Here is a 24,227-nt window from a genome sequence, read left to right as displayed (position 1 = left end):
AACTTAAAAAATAATATAAAAGAACCTTAAAATTATCTCTGTATATTAGAAGAATTGAACCCAGTAACATGGGAGGGCATGTCTTCCCTGCACTACTAGTGAAGGGTGTTTCTGCTGCACTTTAAACCACTACAGGCAACTAACTGATTCATAAACAGACAGAACTGAACTAGTCAAAGGACACAAAACAAAACCAAAATCTAAGCCTTTAAGTCTTTAACAGTGGCTAAAATGTTTAATGTGTAATTGGTCTAAGGAAGTCAGAGCTAGACTAAAACAGAGCAGATTTGTTCATTGCAGTAAGATAATGCTGACATTCCCTGGATTGTTTTTAAAATTCAGTCGCAGGGGGTTGGCTGCATTGATTGCATCTACTGGGTGTTCTTGCCAATTGAAAAGAGCATTAATTTTTTAAAAATATAACTTACCTCTGACAAATTAACCATGCACATAAGGCTACACTGTAAGGTACAACAATGTACAATATGACTTAAATGTCAGATAATCATAACAGTATTATCTCCCTATAATTAAGTTGACAAACTGAATGTTTCCTCTCGTGAAAAATCAAAAAAGCATGACATTAAGACTGGACTATATGGAAAATACAGGCCATAAGCCCTTGACTGAGGATTATATCTGTCAGTTGTCTATCAAAATAAAAACTGTATAATTGTAATCATTTTCTTTTTTTTAAAAAAGAAGCCTGATGAAAACTGGAGATATATTATCTGATTGGATAAAACCAATATTAGTAGTAGTACCACAGTGAATGCATACTTTCAACAGTGAAGGAAAGAGAAAGTGTGATGATGCTGGGCTGTGTGAATGCAAAACATTTTGAAATATATAGCGAAATATAACTCCTCCGTTGCAGCTAAATCTCTGAAAAATGACAGGTCTTTCTGGATTATACCTGTCACTGAAAATATAGGGGCCTATATAGAGTTTGAAAATGAACAAATAATAGATTTTAATCTCAGTAATGAAAGGTGGAGTGACTTTTACTCCAGTGAGTTACTGTTGTGCCTACATTACCCTGATGTTCAACTTCAAAAAAATGTATATTTTCTGCAAAGAAGACTATTACAAAGCAATGGTTCTGTCCTGACATTTGTATGGAATCATTCTGGAGACTATGTCTATCCGTGTTATTGGTTTTGAACATACCACAGCAAAATTAAATAAAGCTCGACCCACGACTGTTGACGCTTGGAAAATCTTCTCATCCAGAGTTATCTCCTGGAAGAGGCAATAATTGGTTTTAACTTTGTGTTTTTGTGTCTTTTCTTTGCTGTCCCTATGCCTTGTTTGCTAATGTTTGCTTTGCTACTGCAGTTTACAGTTGTGCTGTATATGTCTGTACCCCCCCCCAAACCCCGTTTTAAATCAATAAAATGTTGATCACAAAAAAAAAAAATGTATATTTTATTAAAACGTTGTCAGGGTTCCTGGGTTGTTGACCCAGTGTTTTCAGTTCTTACTTTGTCACGGTTTAGTTTTCACGTTTCCTGCTTTATTATGTTAGCATTATGCATTATGTTCTGTTCAGTTCAGCTGTGTTCTCACGTGTCTCTTATCATCATCATTAGCCAGTGTATTTAAACCCTCAGTTTCTCGCAGTTCACTGTCTTGTCATCGTCAATTGTGTGTGTGAGTTTTTCATTTCAGTTCACTTCAGCCCAGCCAGCCATTCAGCCCGTCCGTCCGCCCGTCTCATGTTATGTTCACCATACATTTATAATAAACACCATCCACATCCTCAATCTGCCTGCGAGGCCTGTGTTTGGGTTCTCTTTCCACACCACAACGCCCTCACAAAAGTAAGTGGCCTTATACTTACTTTTATACTTATACTTACGTATTCGTGTACCCAATTAACCAATATCTAAATATTATATAGATAAAATAACTTAGTTTCATGCCTGTGCCTGGGTCCTTTAAAATGAGTGACAGAGTGCCCCTGCCTAAATGATGGTGTGTGATATTTTTAATTAGGACCCACGGCAAATATGAACTCAGTAGATAACTCCAGCAATAAATGACACAAACAGAGTGCTTTTGATTCAGGTCTCCTAAGGCTGCACATATATGGAAACATCTTTGAACTGTCAATTGTACCTCAGATATACTATTGCCTTAGTTCCTCAAACTGCCAAGAAAAGTGTGTCTATGTTGCCTTTTCCATGAACTTTCAACACAAAGTTTTATAAATGAGGGACAACAAGAGCCATTGGGACTCAACAACATTGATTGGCAAAGTAAAATAATGAGCTGTCAGCAGCTAGGGATCTGCAGGTTCTACACAATTTACAGCAACAGTGTCCACTGTACATTTAAGGAGGGACAAAGAACACTGAGTAACATGGGAACTTCCGGTAATGGCGTTTACTGGGTAGACGTGTTTTAGGTCCGCTCCGCTACTCGGCTCAGCATTTACCTAACGAACCTACTTCTTTGAGATTTTGAATCCCAGTTTTGGATGTCTTTTGCCTTTGTCGATTACTGAAGATCCAAAGAATGTCAAAGTCAAAGGGCAAACAAGACCGAGACCGAGAAACCTCGACATCTGCGGCACCTGTAACTGCAGCCGAGATTAGCTTAATGCTTGAGGAGCATAGAGCTGCATTGCTAGCGGACTTTAAGTCATTCTTTGAGGACTTGTCCTTTGTATGATTTGCCCTCATACCATTTGTTCCACTACTTTCAAATAAGACACTGTGCATCTTCTATCTTGCTAGAGTTTTCAGGTCAGCCTCTCAAGCCTTGGTGGGAAGACTTATTCCAGTTGAAGCCTCACAGTAAGGCTCTAATATCACAAATATATACTTTAATTATGGCATCAAGCAATTACTCAACCAAGAAAATTGCTTCGAGTTGGGAACAGGAACTGGGTCTTCAGTTTGTTGAAGGTTACTGGGACAAAGTAATTGACAAAATTCATTCCTCAGCCTCATGTGCAAGACTCGCCCTTATTCAGTTTAAGACGGTATACAGATTACACTTCTCAAGATTTAGACTATCTAAAATATACCCCGGCATTCCTGACCTGTGCAACAGATGCAACACCTCCCCCTGTGATTTAACTCGTATGTTTTTTGCCTGCCCATCACTTCAATTATACTGGACTTTTTACTTTGAAGTGCTCTCTCATGTTTTGAGCGTTACTCTCAAACCATGCCCACTAGTTGCCATTTTTGGTGTTTCTGAAGATGCCACCCTAAACCTTAGTCGTAAGCAACTGGATATTATATATATATATTCACTTCACTGCTGGCACGACGCCGAATTTTGCTGTCTTGGAAAGCTCCTCACACTCCAGCCCGATCACGTTGGCTGGAAGATGTTATGTTCTCTTTAAAATGGAGAAAATAAAATTCAGACTCAGAGGAAATGTTAATAAGTTCTCACAGATGTGGCAGCCTTTTATCATTTACTTTAACTCATTGAAAACACTTGTATCATGGGGTTCCCTTTTGTTCTGGTTTTGGGGGGGTGGGGTTGTTTTGGTTTTTTGGGGTTTTTTGTTGTTGTTTTCTGTGTGTGGGTTGTTGTTTTTTGTTTTTCTTCCTTTTCCCCTTTTTTTCTTCTTTTTCTTTTTTCTGTTTTATTGTTATCATCCGAATTCTAATGGCACAATCTCTCTTGATATATATCTTTGTATCGGTTGGTACTTGCTGTATTGGGCCTGATATGTCAAATTACATGTGCAAAACTTTATAAATAAAAAAAAAGGGGGGGGGGGGAGAACACTGAGTAACATAAAAACCTGGATCATGTTAGTGTGCCAGATGTAGCCAAACATGCTCTTCCTGGAATCCCTGGCAGGTTAACATAGATATTATTACCTCCCTATATGATTTGATCAAGTTTAAAACAATCTGAGATGTTTAATTATAAATTGGACCTTAAAGGAAATATTCAAAATCTTTTTTGGACATGCATTGTGTCATTTCCTGAGTCAACCAAAGTCATCAAGAGGATTGCATTAAAAAAAAAAAATCACACCTAAACTCCAAACTCAGGTTTTTCCAGTTGTTCACTTAATTTTTTATGTTTAAAGCAAACTGTGTATGTCTGCTATAAATTCACATAAATGCTGCAGTGTGGCATACAGCAATAATTAAAACATTTTAAAAACTTCTACTTCAGTAAACTTCCACACACTGATCTGACACACACACACGCACTATATGCACACTTTACACACTCTTGCCTGCGTCACTCTGTGCCTGCACACATGCATGCACACAAGCCTTGTTCTGCCCACATGCAGTCTGTCTGTTTTCCTGTTTCTCTCAGGGACACTTAAACACAGTACACATAAATATATGAAGAGCTTTTTTCCCCATAAAATTCCACATAGAGGTCAACATTTCTGTTATCTTGAAGATTGCTTGAGTCTTTTTGAACATTTTCAGCTTTTTTTTTTTCCATTTCATTTGACACATGTATAGTAGTAAGATCTTGAAAATAGAGGTCGATTTTGAATTTATTTTCAAATTGGACAAAAACTCTTCACATCTAGTCATGCACACACATAAACACGCGCCTGCACACGCACAACACAAAAACACGTGGAGTCCGTACCTCGACAAATGGGAGCGGGAAAGTCCCAGACGGCGGCATTTCCGGCATTGGTGATGCATGTGAGTGTCGCATGACCATCTAAGACATAACCAGGGACACAGCTGTACCGCACACTGTCTCCCACTGCAAATCTTCCTCCACCACTTAGCACCGCTTTGGGTGGGACACCAGGGTTTCCACAAGATGAACTGTGCAGTTCTGCAAAAGATAACAGAAAAAGAGAAAGATGAAGGCTTTTATCAGTTTTGTTTTGGGATTAATTTGATTAAAATATTGAAATATACATTTTTCTATCTCAGCCATCACTCAGATAATATGCTCAGCCACTTTTTTATATGGCCTGTATTTGTATAGCGCTTTTCTAGTCCCTAAGGACCCCAAAGCGCTTTACACAACCTGTCATCCACCCATTCACACACACATTCACACACTGGTGATGGCAAGCTACAATGTAGCCACAGCCATAGTGATGCATGTAATTCAGTCTGTCAGATCACACACACATCTAACTAAACAGACGATCAATTTCAATCAGTCCGGGTGAACCTTTCAGTTATGCTTACCCCCATAATCCAAACAGTTTTTTTCTGCTTCTAGTTCCCGTATATTACACACACACACACACACACACACACGGTCTCACCAATGGTTATTTTATTTTATGTTGTGCTCTGAGGGCTTTCAAAACACAGGTGACCCACAGCTCAATACTGTGACTGAATCAGAGCTGCTGCTGCTCTGCTAATGTGCAGCTCACACTGTGTCTTCTGTGTAGACATGGTGTTACAGCCCGGTCCCATTGCGTCTGTCATTAAAAACAGTTCTGGGGTCTGAAAAGCAAGACACTTGCATTGTGGTGATGCAGTTTAAATACCTCCATTACAGCCTATTCCAGAGTATTGCTCCAAGCACAGACATAGCTGGGAGCCTACTGGTCTTTACAAATACATACTGCCGAGCACGATGGCTGTAAATGGGCAGTTGGATTGCCTTTGCAATCAAAGAAGAGAAAATTCAGCCTCGGAGAAAGGGCGGAAATGCTAAAGTTTCTTTTCAATCCCCCCTCTTCCCGCTAGCTTAATTTGCAGTTCTGTGCCAAAGACGTATGCACAATTGTAGGCTTATAAACATCCGCCAACACAGACGCACAAACAAGCGCGAGAGGGAGTGAGAGAGCGAGACAGGGGGAGAAGGGGTATTACAAGCCATAAAACAGGAAGTAGATGGGCGCACAGGGAGCAACTCTGGTCTTATTGTTTGAACTTGATTGATACAACTATGAAACAGTTCAGACAGATGCGGGGTTAGGGAGGGGGAGCAGGAACTAGACAGATAGGGGTGAGAGGGAACTGTGGATTGGTGAGGGTGGTGGGGCAGAGAGGGAAAGGAGCAGGATGCCCAGCATGATAGATAGAACTATGAAACTACTAAGACACGGAGAGCAAAAAAGGTAAGAAAGCAAAATGTTAAAGGAAGAGAGAAAAGATTAGAAAAACAGAAATCAACAGCAGTGGTGAGGAAGACTATGCTCCCAAATGAGAGGTGGCAGTATAGCAACACGTATTCTTTAAATGTCACGAGAAACTCTGGAAATCTTTCACTTTACTCCTCGAACTGCAAAAATACCCAAAATACGTTTGTAAAAAGCTCTAGTACAGCAGCAGGGAGCTCTCTGTCATACTAACTGCAATAATTTGTAATTACTATTCACAAAGCAGGTAGAGGAGATTTAACGTCAGTAAATGAACGGATGATATGACTCTTGAATTGGCCGGCTGATAGATTCATTTATAAAATGACTTTACTGTCATACCTTTTCAATTACATCCCATTCCTTCCCCTTTAGCCACAGTGCGGGTGATTATGTGGACATTTATATTTGGAATTTTTATGTGGCCACAATCAACCTGTCTTTTCATTTTCCTTTAAAATAAACCTGTCAGCTTTCTTTTTGTTATTATCATATCTCTTAAATGCGTATATGCATGTGTACATGTCATTAAGTCTGCCTGCCAGCTCCCTGACACACACACCTCTAATTGCCATTCTCCTTATCTCCACACACACAGTGACAGGGAAACACACACTAACAAGACACACTTGGACATTAGCGCACATGCGCACACACACACACAACCATGGTCATCCATCACTGTGGCGAACCCCTGTGCTGTACTGTGATTGGATGTCAGGTTGGCCTAGTGTTGCGACCCGTTGGCCTATCGATTTTACCAGTCAGCATGGCCCCACTTGGTGTCAGGATGTTTGTTGTTGTTGAGCATCCTATCAGGCACACATTTACTCTCATCCAAACACACACACAAACATTAACATTGGTGGTCCAGAGTGCAATCCAGGGCACACGCTAACAAACAGTTTCCCATTTTAGCTACTTGGAGCTTGACTGGTATCTCCATCACTTTTTCCATTTATCTATCTTTTTGCACTGTTTCCCCCTTTGTCATTTTCACTATTACTATTTTCTGTCCAGCTTCTTTACTCCATCTGTTTCTGCTGTCTTGTTAGGCTTTCATTCCCACTTCTGTTGTTTTTACCCCTCTCCTTCTCTGCACCTCCATCCATCGATTCCCCCCTTCTCTTCCCTTACTACCTTATCCTCAACAAAAAACCTTTGACAACACCTCCCTCCTTTCTATTTCTCCCTTGTTTTATCCATACTAATATATCAACCCTTATGTCCATCTCCCTGTTCCTCCTTTCATTCTTTCCTACCTAGTTTATTGTGAACATCACACACTTTCATTACACTAGTTTATTCAGTAGCCAGCAGCTATGCCACGCTCTTCACAGTGGTTTATTGCTGCCTGCCCTCTCTTATTTATTCTCTCATACCCACACTTCTTCTTCCTCTCATTTCTCTCTCTTTAGCTATCTCTGCTTCTCTTTCGCTATCTCAGTCTCTCCCCAGTTTACCATAACCATGATTTCAGTCTCAGTTGCTTCATTACAAGCTGCTGCTTTTATGGGCCATCTGTAGAACTATCTGCATTTGTCACACATACACACACACACACACACACGCACGCACACACGCACACGCACACGCACACGCGCGCGCGCACGCGCACACGCACACACACACATTCAAAGGCCTGCATGTAAAGGACTATACAGTTTCTCTCTTTCTACCACACATACACATTCTCACACATGTAACCATTTACCTGGCTTTTATTTCTCCCTAGATAAGCAATTACAGCCGAGTCCAAGTACAGAGAGCACAAGAAAGAGGGGAAGAGGTGGGGAGGAAAGAAATGAGCAGAGGGTAAAAAGCACGAGAGAATGCTGCCATGCTTTTAGACTTTTTAGTGAGACAAATGGCACTGCAGACTGGAAGACTGGTGAGGGGGAGTGAAGGACAGTGAAGTGGGCGAGGGGGACAGAGAGCAAGACAGGAAAACAGAGGCACAGAGACGGGGGGGTGATTCATGGAGTTCAGAGGTTTTATACCTCAGTCAGCAGTAATTTTTTTTACAAGATGAACTGAGTTTCAGACCTGAACAGAGTACAGTAGAAGGTAAAATTCTTGAATGCAAAACATAGAATATGTGGTAAGAAATCATATACATAGATTAAAGGGCAAAAAATAAAAAATAAACCAAAAATGTGATTTTGAAGTTTTTTTTAAGATGTATAACACAAAAAGATTTTGTTTTTAGAGAGTTCTGTAACAATCAGGTGTCTCTTCTGGGGCACTTAGATTTACCGCCTGTCAACTTCCGAGTCAGTTGCCTGTCAGTTTGATTCATTTATCACTGTGACCAACTCTTTTTATAGACTTGTGAAGGACTTGTATCATAAAACACTTTTTGTCTAATAAGTTAACACCACTTTACAGCCTTAGTTGTACATCATAAACCATACTGTATGATACAGTGTGCCTCTCCTGACAGTGTAATCATGCTGCCACTTTACACAACAAACACATTTTATCTGTTTAATCTGTTTCTCTAATCCAAGCAGAGGCACTATTAAGCAATCATGAATAAATAAAAAAAACACAAGAAAATAGTTTTATATAACAGGCCCAGAATATACATGTTGTTACTACTTTTAAAGATCAGAGTGAATGTTTTGCACATTTATTTTCCAAACCTTTATTTTGCACAAGGTGACGTTCTGAATACATCCTTTTCTTCATGTCAAATTTTCTGTAACGTGCACGTGAGGCGTACATTAGCATTCTGATACAGCTTGGCAAAATGTGATTGGCAGTTTCCTGTCTGCAGCAATAGGTTGCCATTACCAAATAAATGAGACGGGTTTAGAATTGCTGGAGTTAAATGTCATTGCCGGGGCAAGCCGTGTGGAATATTTAGGACCAGGACGCGGCAGCTCTGGTGCAGGTGAGTATTTATTAACGAAGGGAAAAACAAACAACAAAGGCACTGGGAACATGAAACTGGAACCTAAACTGGGTAAAACTAACAAAACAAACCACAAACGAAGATGCAAGGAGGTCCGGGGAAATACACAAGGAGAGATGCAGGGAGACCGAGGGGAAACAACACAGACGAACCAGCAACTACTATGACAGAAGACACAACTTAAATACACTCAGAGAACACAGGGAGATTACACACAGGTGGGGAACACAGCTGGGAGTGATTAACGTGACGAGACTAGGGAGGCAAACTGAAAACACTCACATAAGACGCAGACCTTCACAATAAAACAGGAACTACGCATGAAAGGACACAAACTAAAAAACACGGACTAGATACAGGAACACACGGGCAGAACAGAGTACACAAACGCTGGGTCAAAAGGACCCAGGATCATGACAGATAACCCTTCTGTGAAACTGCCCTTGCTACTGAAGGAAGAGGATTTGAAAATAAAAAAAATAAAAAATAAAAAATTATGTTATATTGTACTACACTTGTTATCCATTCAATTTTAGATTATTTTATAATCTACAATAGCATGCAAAGATCACGAGTCATCCCTCGTTTTTATATATTTGATTCACATAATCATTGTCAGTATGTACAGAGGAGGCCAGTAGAGAGGTACATCAGTGATACGGTCATCTGTAAAACACAGCGGAGGCTCTGTCAAGGTTTGGTGCTGTATTTCAGTATATTGTGTTGGGGATTTTGTCAAAATTATGGAATTATGAACACAGAAACATACAGTTAGATTTTAATACCATGTAATACTATCTGAAAAGCATCTAATTGGCAACAGCTTCATTTTTCAACATTTATCCCAAACACAGTGCCAATGCAATAAAAGTGTACCTGGACACAAATTTTAAAAAAGCGCACAATGGAAAACTCTCAATGGACTGACCTCGACAGAGCTTGGACCTCAACGTTACTGAAGCAGAGCAGGATCATGTTGACAGAGAATGGAACAAGAGGCAGCCAACATCCAAAACATCGTTTTAGAGCTTTGCATGTTCTCCAAGAAGCCTGGAGAACTATTCCTAAAGGTTGCTCAAACAGATTGTAAGAAACCTTGCTTAACAGAGATCAGGCTGTGTACACACTATGTTTTCATAAATTGCTGCACTTTATATAGAAATGACGGGTTGCTCAAGACTTTTGACAGCACTCCATGTACATCTGTCTGGATTAATTAAACGATTATAATCTTAATTCTAAAATAAAATGCTGCTTGTGGTAGCATGCATCAGAGTCGCAAGCAGGTATGTGATTGAAATTGTTAATGTGTCCTTGATTGTACAAACAAAAACTTTAAGGGGTTATGTGGTAGTTTTGGAAATAATCCAATGTTGTGGTTGAAAAATGTCAGACGTGTTTTTGCCCATTTTGTTCAAAAATAATACATCCATATATTTATAATATTGACAGTGGAACCTTTCCCACCAAACAATCCCTGTATTGTTAGAAAGTTGCTGCAGAGCTGTCAAGTAACTGTCATACTAGGATTCGAGTTATTTTCTGAAATTCTAACTATGACAGCTTAACAATCACGAATGGGATAATGTGAAATTATTCTACATGGCTTTGTGCTTTTTAATATGAAAAGATTAATGCCAAGATGAGATATCCACCATTTGAAAAATGTGACACCTTTCTCTATAAAAGCATTAAAAGAATGAAAAAAAAGCAGTTAAAAGAATCGTGCTGAGCAGAAGCTGAGCAAATACAAAGAGTGATGGGATGAATGGTAAAAGTTTTCTCCTTGATGTGGTTATACACCAAGAAGAAAGCTTTTCTGTTTATGTGACTATATGTATATGTAGGTATCAACTACATTTATTTCTATACAGTGTATATGTGTGTGTTAAAGCAGTTAAAGAAGAACATTGGAGCTGCTATGTAGGTCCTTGTAATAAAATCTTACAGCGTGTGATAAACAAAAGGAGCTAAAGTGAAGTTCACAGCTGGGCACTGTTTTAAAAGAGTAGTTAAGGTAACCCCCTCACCTCCACCCCCCACCACACACACTTCTATATAACGTTTGTGATGGTTGACATGATATATGATAATGGAAATGGAACAACAAGTACCAGCAGTTCTGGCCTCTTCCAGCTATTACCAGCCACAGTCCAAAGTGAAGAACAGCAGGGGGTAGGACTAAGATCTTTTCCAGACAAATTCCCTTTTCAGCCTCAAACTGACTCTCGGTGGCGAACCGCTAGCAACAAAACGAGCCATTCATTTTCACATTCATTGGTAAATGGTAAATGGTAAATGGCCTGTATTTATATGTATTTCACTTCCTGGTCAAAATGACAAGCTGTGAGACTAGATTGTCTGAACCCTCTCGGGTCCAACTCATCATTGGTGATAACCCTAATCCTAAATTATGTCCTAAAAATATGTAATTTTTATCTTTGTTTAAAACTGTTCTCCACAGTCTTGGCAATAAGGTGACAAAGAAAGCAATCTGACTGTGTCAAAATAAATAGGCTTGGGGTTGATGATGACCTAGACCTTAATAAAAACATACATTTTACATTCAGAGAAGTATGTGTGGTGGTAAGAGATGCCATCTACAGATACAGCCATTTAAAATTGACCAGCAAGTCTATGGCAGATTTTTTTTAAAAATTTATTTATTATCATTATTGTTTACTTTTAATCACATATTCGCTTATATTTTGGTAATTTAATAAAAGAAATCAGATTTTATATATATATATATATAGATTTATATATATATATATATATATATTTTAAACCTCTCAGTAATAGGAACTGGAGTCTAGCTCTGCAGTGTTTGTGTAAGGGTAATGGCCATTTTCACCTTTATCCTGCAGCAATCATCCACTTGAGTTGTGATTACATGACCACTTAATATTGAAAGTGTCATAAGTACTCCGCAGCTCTGCATTTGGTGAAACTGACAACCTGATGATGTTGGCACTATTTGTCTGTTCTAATCATGTTGCAAAAGTACATTGGTAGCTTAATTGCCTCCTAAGGGACTAAGACAGAGCCATGTTTGGAAAGCAATCCAGCAAAATTGAAAATACAACTGAGAAAGAGCTAGAAAGATTTTCTTTAATGTTTTGTATGGGTAGGCCATTAGACTTTACACCAGAGACCTTCATTTGTGGTTTCTCTCTAACATGAGCAGTTCAGTACCCAACATAGAGTTTTCTGAGCCAGAACTGGCATTTTGGCTGTTTGAATGTGCACTGATATCAAACGCCAGCCTGGCATGCAAATACTTATAAAATAGAGAGAGTAAATAGAAAGCAAATTTGGTTTATATCTCCATTGGATCTGCGAATCAGCCATTCTGTTAGGTAGTCCCGGCTTTTGCCTTCAGAACTTTCCTAATTCTTCATGGCTTAAATTCAACAAGATGATGACACCTTGATTTTCGTCCATACATGACAGGGTAGCACAAACCTGCTCCAGATTTGTCAGCTGCACATCCATGATGCATATGTCCTGTTCCATTGTATCCCAAAAGTGCTCTACTGGATCTACTCTGAGCTTTGTTCTGCTGGAGGTTTCTTTTTTATGTTAAGAGAGTTTTTCCTTCCCACTGTTCCCAAGTGCTTGCTCATAGGGGGTCATCTGGTTCTTTTCTTCTGTATTATTGTAGGATCCTTACCTTACAATATAAGGCACCTTGAGGCGACTATTACTTGCGCTGTATAAATCAAACAAAATTGAATTTAATTGAAACTGATGTGTTGTGTATTCATAGCTACACTTCTGCCCACCTTGGCGCTAACAAATGGATGAGTTATTCTGGCCTTCCTATCAGCTCCAAGCAGCCTGGCCATTCTCCTCTGACCCTTGGCATCAAATAGGCATTTTCATTTCATTTTTTTCCTTTCACTTACTGAGTAAGCACTGCTTACTGAATATTTTTCAGACCATTCTCTATAAATCCTAGCGATGAAAAACCCCTGTAGATCAACAGCTCCTGAAGACCAAGCTGTCTGTCACCAACAACAACGCTGCATTTAAATTCACTTGAATCACCTTTCTTCTCCAAGTATGTTTGTTTTGAACTTCAGCAGGTGATCTCACGAAGCCTGCATGCCTAAAAGCACTAAGCTGCTGCCATATGGTTGACTGATTAGCTGTTTGCTATATAGAACAGTTGAACAGATGCACTTAATGAAACAGAGGGCAAGTATGTAAGCCAAGCATGAAATAAAAAAGGCTACATTTCAGTAGATGCCCTACATACTCTTTCATTGTACTCTAACAATTAAAACAGACACAATACACAGGATAATTAGTTGTTCTAATATTGTTAGTAACTAACATGGTTGATATAATGTCAGAGTAAGAGTAAGCAAAAATATGTGTTAACAAATCATTTAATGTCTTCTGTAATGTCACTGTTGCATATAATAGAGAAGACTAGGGCACTAGCAAGCTTTAAGGCAGGTCATGTGTGTTAAAAGATGAACTGCTTGGTTTTAACTGGGTGATGAGATGGCCACAATGGTCTTCCAAACTATGAGTTACAACGCTAAAACAAGGAAGACAGCACTTAAGTTACACATCAGATCTTGAAGATTCAAGTTGAAAAGCTTTACTGACATACATTGTGTAATTTGAGTGTATAAGGAAAAACACACAAACACACACACACACACACACACACACACACACACACACACACACACACACACACACAAACACACACACACAATTTGTGCTAAGGGCTTTCTTGCACCAGCGCTGTCAACACTAAGCTTCATTTCACAAATTGTATAGAACAGATGACAAGAGTGCAAAGTGCATGCTGCCTGGGGATACACATGCTACCTCTTTTCTTTTCTATGTGTTTTTAATGTAACCTTTTTTTGATCCTATTTGTACAGCCTAATAATGGTCTAAAATATACAATCCAAGGCTGTTGCGCTTTAATAATTTCAGCTAGTACTCAAACCCCATCACATTACATAATTCTTATCTAATACATAACACTAACGGCTTAGGCAGTGAAGAAAATGAATGGCTCTACGAACTGAATTGACAAAATATAGGGCTTAGGATTCAGGATAGTCATCTTTCAATTGAAAGCGTCCTACAAATAATGACTTCATAAATGTACTAGGCCTGCTGCTATCTCAAATATTACCTTAATAGATAATAGTAAGATCTTTTTAAAAAGCTAAGATTTTCTTTTCATTTTAAATTTACTTTTGGGTTGTGTGAGTGCACTTCACAACAAATGTGTAAAATAGCCCAAGTTTGATTACTTCTGAAAACATTTATCGTGGGGCAAAGTGGTAGCAGAACGTGTGTGTGTGTGTGTGTGTGTGTGCACACATGTCAGAGGGAGACAGAGAGACTGTGAGGCAGAGTTAAAGCGGGAAAAATGGAGAGCTCTCAGATAAACTAACAGTTGTTCAAAGCTTTAGCTCATCTGGCAGCTGTGAAGATCAGTTAATACACACAACTGTGTTGCTAATGATTGTAACTTCTAGTGTAGATCAGAGATTATGGACTCAGAGCAACAGACCACTAATGTCTCTCTGGGTTTATTACACCCTAGAACACAAACAATCAAGCACACACCCCACTCTCCCTAAAGGTAAAAGCTGCTGTGAGGGTTGCGATAGTGGTGCCTTGATGTTCAGGCTGAACAATAATTATCTGTGTTCATTGAGATCATGAAGTAGCTTCCAGCAGCCAGTGTCAGTGTATACTGTCTGACCATAAATGTTGCATATGCTGGCCTGCATAAATGCTGTTCTGATACAGAATTTACCATAACCTGATTATTTGGCAATTAAAATATCACAGTAATGATGATATATTACTGGAGTGGATGGCGGTGTGAAAACTTTGGGTTCTCCAGTAGTTAGGCTTAAATTAATGCCTCCTTCTTCGTCTACTTTTTACGATACTGCTCAGTAAATATCACATATATATCACTAAAGGGGCCGCTGTAGATGCAATTATTGGACATAATATTTAATCAACACTACTAAGAAGAACCCGCATTCATAATAAGCAGATATAGTGAGTAGCCTGGTTTTCCTTTGAAATATATTGCAGCTGACTACAAATTTCCATATGCCAGAATTAGACCCATCCAAGGGAGGATGCAATTTAATGTGGCAGGGTAAAACAAGTTATTCATTTTGAGGGTAGACAATAACCCTGTCCAACACAATTACCTCATTTTTGTGGATGGAGTATCCATCTAAAAATGTTAGTTGAAAAGATGTGCTTAGGTTTTTTTCCAGGCTTGCAATTTCCCTGTATGTAATTGAATGAGCAGATAATGACAGCAGTCTGACTGCTCACAAAGAAACATGGGGATGTCAATTATAAGCTCTTTACCTCCACTTCACCGGTGTGTGTGTGTGTGTGTGTGGTCGTTCACGTGCACTCTAGCGTGAGTGTTTGTGTGTGGGCCTCTTGCGTGCATGTCACCGCACGTGCATATACAAGGATTGGTGTGTGTGTTTTGAGTCCATGTGGGTGTAACTCCTTGATGCTGTGATCAATGTTTCTCTGAGGTTTGGTTCAATAAACCATTAGATATCTCCCTAAAGACATCCTGCCAACAGAACTTCATTAGACTGACACACATACATATAAAGAAAAAAGAAAACATGCCACACACACACCTGTTACCTCAAAATGTATCCTGTTTTAACAGGCTGTGGGCGTCGGAAATGAACATAATCTAGTTCTAGTTTGTTTGCGGTTGCTTCTTTTGTTTCTTTTTTCTTTTACTAAAGCAGTACTCTGCAGCATCAGCTATCATTTGATCTGACCTAAAAGGGCTGACTCTGACTGGAACAAATATGCTCGAGCAGACTTGATCAAACAAAATAGTAAACCGTCCAGTGACACAGGCAACACAAGAAACGGACACGTTTTCTTTTATTGAAGTGACTTACTGTAGATGATGGTGATACATTGCTAAAGGAACACACTGTGTGTTATGAGGATTTCTTTGATATGCTTTTTGCTGAGAAGTATAGCTGGTGGATTATCTTCGTGTCCAGCACAGTGATTATTTACTTCACTGCAGTTAAAAGAAATATGTTACACAGACTGAACTGCATCAAGTACCACACAAAATAGCAAACACAGAGAAGCAAAAGTAATAACAATTTTCTCAGTGCATGAAGAAAAGCTTGTGTGTATTACTAAAAATCAGTAAACCATTAAGCTCCGTCTTAGCCTTAGCTCTTATGTCAGAGTCCTGCACTGATTTTAGTAAGAGTACTGATCAGCTTTCTACTTCCTGTAGTTTTCTTCTCTGTTTCACACATTCATCTTTCACTTCTACCTCTGTCCCTTTCTTCCTCTCTTATCTCTTCTCACAGCCACCCCTCTTCTTACTATTAATTAAAAGTCTGTATCTGTGTGTGTGTGTGTGTGTGTGTGTGTGTGTGTGTGTGTGTGTGTGTGTGTGTGAGAGAGAGAGTTTGCTTGTGTGCAAACATCAGGCTTCAGTATTAATTAAAGGTGTGAATGCTAATTGGTCAGATCAATAACGGGTCGTTAGGCCTCGGGGGCTGCGAGCCAATAGGAAATCATTATGTGTCTGACATCACTGTCACTCTGCTAAACTTGCACTGCACAGTGACACCATGCATACGCAGACATGTACGTCTGCACTTGCACACAGAGATTTGCACTTGCACTGCTGTCATCTGGAAAGATAGGTTTACTTCAAACACTGTGACAGAGAGAAAAGAGCGAGAGTAAAGAAACAGAAGCTGTTATCTGAACAGAAGAAGCAAATTGGCACAAAATGTAAGCAAAGAAAGAAATTGCAGCATGTACCCAAAACAAAATCAATATCTATTAAGGAAAACAAGAGATAGCGTGAGAGAGAAGATTTTCAGAAACAAAATAGATGCAAAGCCAACATTGGGAGGAACTACATAGAGCGGATCATCTCAGAAGGCCTTTTTGTACTGATCAATACCACAGCAGCCTTTGTCTCTATGGCATTTATGACACTACTACTGCTTTCTCTTTCTTTGCAAATCTCAATATGCACCTTTCAGTATTATTTTATCTACTACAGCCTTTTATGTGCCTTACATACATATAAATACATTTTGTTGATATTTAAAAAAAAACAAAACAAGAAAAGAGACGAGGATAGTATTTGATGAACTGTACAGGACTGGTGGCTTCTCTGATGGGATAAAGATAGCAGACAGTCAGCTCAATTTGCCATTTCAAACCAGCTTGCCTAGTACACTGACAGCTTCATGCCCCAAGTAACATCCACTGTCACATTTCCACAATATAAGCTTGTTTTTATATTAAACTGTCCTCTTCAACACCTTCTACCTCTACTCTTTATACAGCTTCACAGGCTGAAGCTGAGACAGAGCCTTAGATTTAACAGTGTAAGCACTACTTCATGCTATACAGTAAATGACTTTTTGCCACTGGATTTATCAACTGGTATTCTTGCTCTGAAATCTGATTTAAATTTCAGATCCTCAGAAATCGTCTGGTTAACAATATTTCTGGTGGCTGTGCTACTAGATGAAAATGCGATACAGTGAAGTTTGCTGTCTCCAGGGGTCACTAACCATGTTGTCACTTGTCACTGAGACAGTATATATTTAATTCTGTCAGACAAACCTTTCACTTGTCCACAAACAAAAAAGCAATATGCGAGAAGACAGCAAATTAGAGGTATGCAGGGGTAATGCTGTTAAATTGTATAGCAAACACAAACTGTTGCCTGCAGAGGCAAATATTACCAATTTGCAGAGGTGGGACCAAGTCATTGTTTTGCAAGTCTCAAGTAAGTCTCAAGTCTTTATCCTCAAGTCTCAAGTCAAGTCTCAAGTAATGTCAGGCAAGTCAGAGTCGAGTCTCAAGTCACTGGTGTAAAAGTCCGAGTCAAGTCACAAGTCTGAAACTTTGAATTTCAAGTCCTTTCGAGTCTTTAAAAAAAACAAACGAAAAAATAATGTTGCAGTTATGCTAAATGTAAATATTAGACCATGTAATTTTAAAATCTGTGTTTTTCTCAACACATACAAAATAGTGAACTTAGAAAATATACACAAATTGTGAAATTGCACCTCTTTAAAATGCAGCTCAATTAAACCTAGCTCCAAGAATAATTTTCACCGACAGTTCTGAGATAAGCTGCATGTTATTCTTGGATGCGGTTGTAGGACCAGCTTTAAAATCGCATGACAAAAATATCATACACATTAAAAAAAACTGTATCACCAACGTAGCCTGGAAAACATTTGCTAGTTAGATGAAGTCAGCTATCTCATCGTAGCATATTTATATGCATATTTATAATCATACGGTTCTTGGAGTGAGTGCATACACTCATGAAGTTTAGTAACTTCCGGTCACTGCAACAAACCCAGGTACAGTTTACCGACGGATGGGTGCAGGACCTTGAAATGCACCGTGTAGAACGAAAGACCATCGTAAGTATCATAAGTTTACCAGTCTCACAAATCGTCTTCATAAATACACATTCCTTAACCGTTTATTAATATAACCTTTGAGCTCAACGGTAATTAATTAGTAGTGGAAATAATTTCTGGTAGCATCACAGAAATGTAGCAGTGACAATAATACTGTATGCTGTAATCGTACTGGACAATTAGTGATACAAAAAAACCTGTTTTATCCTGTGAATAAAAGTATGTGTTTTTGTCAATGTACCATAATAACAGAAGCGAAACGCAATATTGTGTCAGGACAATTCACTATTTATGCACAATAAATAAAGGAGCATAGCGCCACAATTTCTGTTCAGCGCCAGACTTGCTTGTAACCTATATCACCAATTATGTTAAGAAAAATGACGCATTAACTACAACAGCAGACTGACCTTTGTGTAAATGCTTGGAGCAGACTAACCTGTGAGCTGGAGTGTTCTGGGACGTTATATTTGATCTTTGAATGGCTGCAATCCAGTCGCGTCTTTGTTACTTCGGAAACATGGCTCGAACAATTTCTCTTCAACGACGTAATCCGATAACAACCGATCTCTTTACCCGTCGGCTTCCCGTGGCTGTCATGCGACCGGCTATTGCAGTTAATAATACAACAGCTTCTTGACATTTTTGTGTTTCTTTTTATCGCTGTGTGACTGATTTTAATTGAAAGCCTGTGTGCGCTAGTACCGCTTGCCACGAGTTCCCAGAATCCTTTGCGGTTCTACCCGTGAATGACGTCACATTTTAAATCCCCATATAATATGCATGTAAAATTTTATATTTGGGGTAAAATATCAAGTCTTTTCAAGTAAACCGGTTCAAGTCCAATTCAAGTCCCAAGTCATTGGTGTAAAAGTCCAAGTCAAGTCACAAGTCTTAGAACATTTTTTCAAGTCAAGTCTAAAGTCATAAAATTAGTGACTCGAGTCTGACTCGAGTCCAAGTCATGTGACTCGAGTCCACACCTCTGCCAATTTGTATGTGTATGTACGTGCTGATCAAATCTGTATGTGCGTTTCTGCTCAGTTGAGACAGGCTAGCTAACTATCTTTTGTGTGATATCTAGTAGATGTGCTTACTAAAGTATAACATAGGACTGCACGATTAATCGTTAGAAAATCACAATCTCGATTCATACTTATGTGCGATCTCATTTCCAAATGACAACGATTTAAAAAAAAAAAAAAAAAAAAGACGACAACGATTGCACCGCATTTTGATCCGGGACGTAATCTGCATGAAAACAAGCGCTCACTCTTCCTGCTTGACAAATGACAAGGGCGGAGCCTTATACCACGTGATACAGAAGCTGTGCCGTGTGATGCTAAAATTGGCAGGAAAAAACAACGGAGAGCACGTCAGGGATGACGAGAAAGTGACAGGAGAAAATCCGTCCCGGTCAACCACCCAAACATCAATAACGGGAACCTTATACAGCGCTTCCCTATACACGTCGAACTCCCGCAGGCACAAAGAAATTACGGAGGCTATCACTTATCACCTGACCAAAGATATGGTCCCATCAACACTGTGCAAAACGAGGGATTTAGGAAAATGATCAACACCCTAGACAAACGCTACAGTGCCGTCCCGCAACTATTTTTCTATTGTTGCACTACCTGCTCTATACACGCAGCGTTGAGCAACGGTGGAGATGGAATTTCAAGCAGTACAACATTTTGCGGCAACAACAAAACGTGAGACATTTGTTGTTTTTATGTTTATTTATTGTTTTTATGTTCAGTCTCAACTGTTAAGAAGTTGATGTGCAGTTAATAAGTGCAATAAATATTAATATTGGAAAAGAAAATTGTGAGAGAATCGTGATCTCAATTCTAAGCCAAAAGATCGTGATTCTCATTTTATGCAAAATCGTGCAGCCCTAGTATAACATATTAAATTTAACATCTTAAGATACCCTGGAAGTGACTGACAGATACTAGGACACATGTACCCACACACAAATGTAAACAAATCTCACCTTAACTGTGTACCTACTAAATGATGCAGTCTCACTGAAAAGTTGCTTTGAGTTGTTAGCTCCCATGGATACAACAAGCAGTCACCCTCCTGTACCTACAAGCCTGCCAGTAGTGAAATCAGCGATTAATTAAAAATGACTCAGGATACCTCTGTAGTGTCTGTGTCTTTAAGTATATCTCTGTTCTAACTTGCTGTTGTTAACATTGTAAAAATATTTTATTTTTTAGTATTTAATTAGGTCTGGTGCCTTAAACTAAACAGATTTCCTCTATTTCTATATTTTTTTTTGTTTTCAAGTAGACAATTGGAAAATGAAGTGGGCTCAGCAATACAATACACACAACATAATATGGGTTGATAAATGCGCAGTAAACTTACGGGTTGGTGGAGGATTTGAACTAATGGCAATATACGATATATGATGTAATAATTTCAGATGCTAACAGACATTCAGTGGAATGGTAACTTCCAAAAAGTTGAACTACAAAGCCCACCCACGGACACACAGGCATTAATAACACTACGTACATTGTATATCCCTTCGAGGTGGTCTTTTGATGTTAAGTAGTTTTTCACTTTTCTACAATAAAAGCTTAAAGAATGTCATAAATACACATTTCCAGAAAACGAGCAAACAAAAAGCTATATTATTACCAAATCGATGGTACTACAATGCACACAGCTGGCTTGTTATTAAATTTAAACTATTACTGTTAATGACTGCTTCTGGGAAAATCAACAGGTTCAGGTTCAGAAAAAAAGCCTAAGGCTTCACAAAAACATGGATTCATGGACTACAAGCCATATTTATATATGACAAGCTACTAATGCAGTTTTCATTGAATGGTTCACACACCAGATGTAAGTCCTGATCCAGAAGCTTACCAATGGAAGCATTCATATTGGCTTTTAAAACTAAAGTTGAACATTGAAGTGATATCAGAATGTGTAGTTTGGTGCCAGCTTTTATTTTGAAGTGCACTTCACAACACCTCAACATTAAAGCTCTTTCAACCTGTATCAGTGTTGTCCCTTTTAATCTCCTCTCCTTTCATCTCTCTTCTCGCCATAATACTCTCCTCTATCACTAGTCTTTGTAACAATTGTGTAGTATCGTCTAACACCAAACACAACCCAACAAGTGGTCCTTGTGTAACTTAAATAATTTCCCTGCCAGTACATGATGGAAACATGTTCGTGTGTGCACAATTTGTCTCTGGTGTGCAATATCACCAAGGAATCAATCAAGGAGTAAAAGTTGTTTTCATCATAAAACAGAACCTAAATTATTACAGATACTATCTGCTATGACAGAAACGTTGTCTCTGAGTGAAGGACTTATTTTATTGAGTTAAAAACATAAATATATAGATGTACACTAAATGACTGGTTTATTACATACACCTACCGGTATGAAATTGGACACCTTTTTCTTTTCAGAGCTACCTTAATCCTTCATGACACGGATTCAAAAAGGTGCTGGAAACATTCCTCAGTGATGTTCGTCCATATAGATATGAGAGCACCACACAGAACTGTAACTGCAGATCCGTCAGCTGCACATCTCAGGCTTGTTACATCGTGCATTATCTTGCAGGAAACAGCCATGAGAAACTTGGCATACAGCACGAATACTCAGGTAGGCTGCTAAACAATTCTAATTTGGTACTAAAGGGCCCTAAGAAAATATCCCCCACACTATTAGACCACCACCTGCAGAATCTGGTAGGTGCAGTACACTGGTATAGCCCCTGTACTACGAGCGGCTATACCACATTCACTTAAATCACTTTTTCTCCCCATTGCCTAAATACATGTGGCTGCCATGTGATTGGCTGATTAGCGTTAACCAGCAATTTGTTTTAACAAGCAGTTGAACAGATATACCTAATAAAGCAGCAGGTGAGTCATGGCAGATGACAGCCCCTCCCTGAGCCTGGTTCTGCCGGAGGTTTCTTCCTGTTAAAAGGGAGTTTTTCCTTCCCACTGTCGCCAAAGTGCTTGCTCATAAGGGGTCATATGATTGTTGGGTTTTCCCCTGTAACGCATTATTGCAGGGTCTACCTTACAACATAAAGCGCCTCGAGGTGACTGTTGTTGTGATTTGGTTCTGTATAAATGAGATTGAATTGAAAGTGAGTGTATCTATTTGTATTAATCTCAATGCTGACAGTACTGATAGAGAAATCAATTTGAAATGACCTTTAAGTCAGAGTTTCTCTTATACTGACGACTATTTTTAACCCTTCATTTTATCTTGAAAGCTTTTAGCAGGAATGTTTGTTGACTAAATCAGCCCATACTTCACAGCAAGTAGTCAAATAAGTAGAAATGGTTTGATCAGCAATCTTGTGTTCTTTATCACAAGGTCCATTATATTGCTAATGTTAACATTTTCCCTGAAAAGACTTCCCCAAGCTGCTAATTACCAAAAGAATCAAATGCTCAGGCATCAGTTTTAGTGGGGAAAAAGCCAAAACTCAATGTGGCAGATGTTCTCACACTAAACTAAGAGTGCTGTGTTGCTATACTTTCCACTGTAATACTGCTGTTCACTTTATTAAGAAACAGTAGTTGAGATATTAAAAGCAGTGGGGTAGTTAAATAACAAAATCTGCTGAACAAAAAGCAGAGCACAGTGGCTGGAGAATACAGGGCTGATAGTCATGTTAGCAATTAATTGGATGATTAAATATTGAGTGAAAAACCCAGTGGAATGCCCTTAAATAATGAAATCTGCTGATGAGAGGCCACTGAAAGAGGTTAGAGACCAGTCTGCTGATGTTCCTTATCACATTTTTTGGGATGGTTATACATTTGGTGAAAATCCTAACTGGCTGACAGCATTAAGGGATCTGTTTTGTGTAAATGCTGCCTCTGAGTTCTGTCTAACTCACGGCATTAAGAACTGCTCTGTCAGCATGACCCTGTTCATTTTTGCCGTTATGCTAATCAGGTGACATTCCTTCTTGCTTGGCAGAAGGAGCTGATTGGATGGGCCGAGGTGGAGACCCTGAAGGGAGGCCATTTGATTGGTTGGCTCATATAAAGCTGAATGATGGACTGACATTGGCCAGGTGGCCATATTATTATCAAACCACACACGCACTCACACACAGACACACAGAACTGCACACCTATATTAACTCTGTACCAGGATATATTTTAGTCAGGTGGCCAGTGGTTGTCTGACAGACCTGAATATCAAATCAATATATCATTCGATGTAATTTCTATCCTGTCCAGCACAGAGGGGTTTGGCAGCTATTCCATATATTTTCATCATAAAGGTGTTTAATATAATTCAGATATGAGGTCAATATATCATTTGCTGGACTGCTTTTAGTGAGAAACCTCTTCCTTGCCAATTCAAGTGCTGAAAGACTTTTATTTAATAGTATTAATCAGATGTCACAGTAATGGCTCGTTTGTGGACAAGCTTTGAAGATGGACATCTATCCTTTCTATGCAATAAAACACTTGGAACCTTCTTAATATAAATACATCACAGAATTGGTTAGTTTTATCCAGGTATCACATTAAATTGTCACTTTCTGGAATTTGATAATTAGAGGAAACTATAGTATACTTCATAGCAGGAAAGTGAGATGTCTGGCAGCAATTTAATGTAATTATATCATCCAGACATCAAACTGATACATTGTGCGGAAATTCAGTGAAGGGTTGACACTGAGAGATTTAAAAGTTATTTTGTACTTTACCATTATATAATTACATGCAGTAATCAAGATAACGACCTAATACCACTTGATTTTAA

The 24,227-nt window shown here is 38.9% G+C and overlaps 1 protein-coding gene across 1 annotated transcript in view; it reads right to left on the bottom strand.

The window, feature by feature from the left end:
• Positions 1–24,227, bottom strand: part of csmd3b (CUB and Sushi multiple domains 3b) — a 403,942-nt gene that overhangs the window by 235,312 nt on the left and 144,403 nt on the right. Inside the window, exon 6 of the mRNA XM_026157423.1 lies at positions 4,591–4,788. Coding sequence (XP_026013208.1) covers positions 4,591–4,788 — 198 coding nt within the window. The remainder of the gene's footprint in view (positions 1–4,590; positions 4,789–24,227) is intronic.

Source organism: Astatotilapia calliptera, chromosome 22 (assembly GCF_900246225.1).
Source record: "Astatotilapia calliptera chromosome 22, fAstCal1.2, whole genome shotgun sequence".
NCBI classification, from domain to species: domain Eukaryota; kingdom Metazoa; phylum Chordata; class Actinopteri; order Cichliformes; family Cichlidae; genus Astatotilapia; species Astatotilapia calliptera.
Note: the sequence above shows the minus strand (reverse complement) of the source record. Positions and strands in the feature narration are given on the sequence as shown.